The sequence below is a fragment of the Ixodes scapularis genome, unplaced genomic scaffold (genome assembly GCF_016920785.2).
Source record: "Ixodes scapularis isolate PalLabHiFi unplaced genomic scaffold, ASM1692078v2 PGA_scaffold3__209_contigs__length_174095766, whole genome shotgun sequence".
Lineage (NCBI taxonomy): Eukaryota > Metazoa > Arthropoda > Arachnida > Ixodida > Ixodidae > Ixodes > Ixodes scapularis.
The window spans coordinates 120,348,228-120,351,311 of record NW_024609868.1 but is presented as its reverse complement, the minus strand read 5'-3'; the positions used below and the strand labels follow the sequence as shown (position 1 = coordinate 120,351,311).

Sequence of the window (3,084 nt, the reverse complement as noted above, 5' to 3'; positions counted from 1 at the left end):
CGGCTGAACAAAATATTAATTTATATTTTGGAGCTATTTCTTCAAAATAGCTACACTATCCGAAAAATGTGGAGCGCCTACTTTCCCGCAAAACCCTCGGGAGAGCCAATCGCTGCAATCTACGCAGTGTTCGAGGCGGGGTTTGAGCCGCACGTCCGGAAGCTTCCTGGCTCGAGACGACGTCCATTCCCCGAAGTGAAGAACCCAGGGGTTCAGTGGAGGTGGGAGACTTGGTAACGTAACGAACGGTTTAATTACATGGTAGCGATACAGTCGTCAAATCCGAGAGAACAACGGAGCAGCCTCGCGCTCCGCCTTATATAGGGTCCGTTTCTCCCTCACTCCCCGCCAGGGCAGCCAGTGCGATGCAGCAACCCGCCGTCAAGTGCGACGCAGCAAAGTCCGCCGTCCAGTGCGACGTAGCCAAAGTTCTCCGCAGTTAGGCCATGCCTCTCTCCCTTTCCCGAGCGCACCAACCACCACGCACACACACACGTCCCGCTAACGTCACGGGCTCGTTGAGACTTGTTGCCGCAGGCCCCGTCACGCAGGCGACGGTCCCAGACTCGTCTTGACTCGTTTCCGCAGCGTTGAAACTCGGAAGAAGGTCGCCGAAGGTTCCATTCTTAACAGCCCCTCCGGGGCCAGGGAAACCTCGAATGGCCGGTGATACCATCGCTGGCCTGAAGAGGTGGGCTTGGAGTAGGCCTTGAGAAGATGCTGCAAGCACTAAGCAAACTCCCAAACCTCTCACAACGGAGGCATCAGCGGAAACGTCCCCCACAACACCACGCCACACCGCAGTCAAACGCTCGGAATCCGCCAGAGACCCGCCAGACTGGATTACGGATTACCAAAATTTGCCAAAACAATGCAATTTAAAACCTTAGGACAATTTCGGGTATCGAGACCCGCTGTCGCCAAAGCAAAACTCATTTTTCCAAAGAGGTCACTATGAACAAAATACAAAAAGACAAAAAGTCTTCGCAATTTGTGAGGTCCTTTTGGGGTTTTAACGAAGTGCCCCCACTTAGATCCTCATTCCCGTGGATGACGAAAACCTCTGAGATCATCCCTACTCTTTTTGGTGATATCAGAAAAATCTGCTCAACCCATCGGCATTGCTGTTAAATTTGCCTTTCCTCTTTCTTACGCTGAAGTCATAGTGATCGATTTTCACGTGATTTCTAGACGTGAAAATGCGGTCCTTATAGCGCCGATAAAACAATCCGCCTTTTCCATGCCCCGTCACATTGGTCCTAGCAATCTCCTGAGCTGTACCGCGAAACCCTGACAAACTAGGGTCGCTCTTCTGCTCGACTGTCAAAGACACTCTGTCTACTCGTAACAGAGGACCAAAGTTACGTGACGCCGGAGCTACGAGAGATCCTTTAATGATCCCGTCTTCCTCCGCCTTTTTCGCCGGCGCGTTGGGACGGCGTACGCTTTCTAGTGCTACGAGGTCGGGCTGTTCCACAACCCGGACCCCCTCATCCCGTTTCTCTGCCTCCAACTCTGGGAGTGCTTGCTCCCCGTCAGCTGCCTTTCGCTCTGGATCACTCGTTAACAAAGGGACGAGCTGACGCGATTTGGACCTCGTACATGACTGAACTAGTCCTCCTCCCAGTTGTTGACCCCTTTCGCGCAGCAGGAAATCTGACCGGTTAGAAAACAAATAGGGATACTCCAACGGGACTGTTTGCGAGACAGCCGCCTCTGTCACTAGCTCTCCGAACGGGCCAGTTATCCTTACTCTCGCCATAGGCAGACAGACACTGTGCTTCTCGAGCAGCTGCTTGATCCAAACTACCTTTCCAGTAAAGTCGGATGTCGTTACATACGACGGATGAACAACGTCCATCGTCGCTGCACTGTCACGAAGCACCCTGCACGGCTTTCCGTTTACCTGGAGCTCGTGAAGATAGGGACGAAGAAGCTCCAGGTCCCTGTCACTACCGCTCACGTACGAGAACACAACCCGCGGTTTGTTACACCTGGCCGCTGTGTGTCCCGGCTCCTGACAGTTGTAGCACAGGAACGGCTTCCTTGCCTCGAACTGCCCTTTTTGGCTTTTCCGTGCCTCGTCTTCGTTCGAGGGATCTCCGTTCGAGGGATCTCCGCTCTTTTCTGGGACCTTTCGTCCTGTTTCTGGCTTCTCGGGCCTTTTTTCTCGCGAGCCGTTTCCCTGTTGGAAGGGCTTGCGCTGATCGCTCCGGCCGGGTTCGCTTTCCTCTCCGCTCAGCTTTCTACGCGTTGCGTACTCTTCGGCTAGCTCAGCAGCCCTTTCGACAGAGTCGACTCCCACCCTATCCTGCACCCAGAGCTTGACTGACTGCGGAATGCTACGAAAGAACTGTTCGAGGCACACGCACTCGACTACCTTGTCTCGGCTTTCGTACACTTCCTCGCTCTTCAACCATTCTATCAAGTTGGTTTTAAGCCCGTACGCGAATTCCGAGTAGCCCTCGCTGCTCTTTTTGGATGCGTTTCTAAACCTTTGACGGAACGCCTCGGCAGAAAGGCGATACCGCTTCAAAAGGCTCGACTTCACCTTGTCGTAGTCGTCCGCGTCTATAGTACTAAGGCGCGCGACAACCTCTGCAGCCTCACAGGGCAACAAAGTCAAAAGCCGTTGCGGCCACGTTTCTGGGGCGAAGCTCAACTTCTCACATGTCCTCTCAAAGTTAACTAAGAATAGGCCCACGTCTTCCCCAACTTTAAACGGCTGCAGGAGCTTCTTCATTTGATACGACTCGGCCTCACTTGCTCGTACCGGAGCCCCAACTCTACTGTTCTGCGAGTTTAATCGCTGTTGTTCAATTTCGAGCTCTAGCCTTTTTAGCGCTCGTTCCTCTGCCGCTGCAGCCTGCGCACGTTCCTCTCTCGCTGCAGCCTGCGCTCGTTCCTCTCTTGCTGCAGCCTGCTCCCGTTCCTCTCTTGCTGCAGCCTGCTCCTGTTCTCGTTCCTCTTTCGCTGCAGCCTGCGCTCGTTCCTCTCTTGCTGCAGCCTGCTCCTGTTCTCGTTCCTCTTTCGCTGCAGCCTGCGCTCGTTCCTCTCTTGCTGCAGCCTCACTTTTAGCGTTCT

General features: G+C 53.9%; 1 protein-coding gene across 1 annotated transcript; it reads right to left on the bottom strand.

The window, feature by feature from the left end:
- Positions 1 to 1,083: 1,083 nt before the first annotated feature.
- Positions 1,084 to 2,836, bottom strand: LOC120840954 (the record flags this gene model as incomplete). The annotated part of the gene is made up of 1 exon (XM_042293041.1): positions 1,084 to 2,836. A coding segment is annotated over one exon (1,743 nt), but the record flags the coding sequence as incomplete, so codon positions are not given.
- Between the last annotated feature and the right edge of the window lie 248 nt (positions 2,837 to 3,084).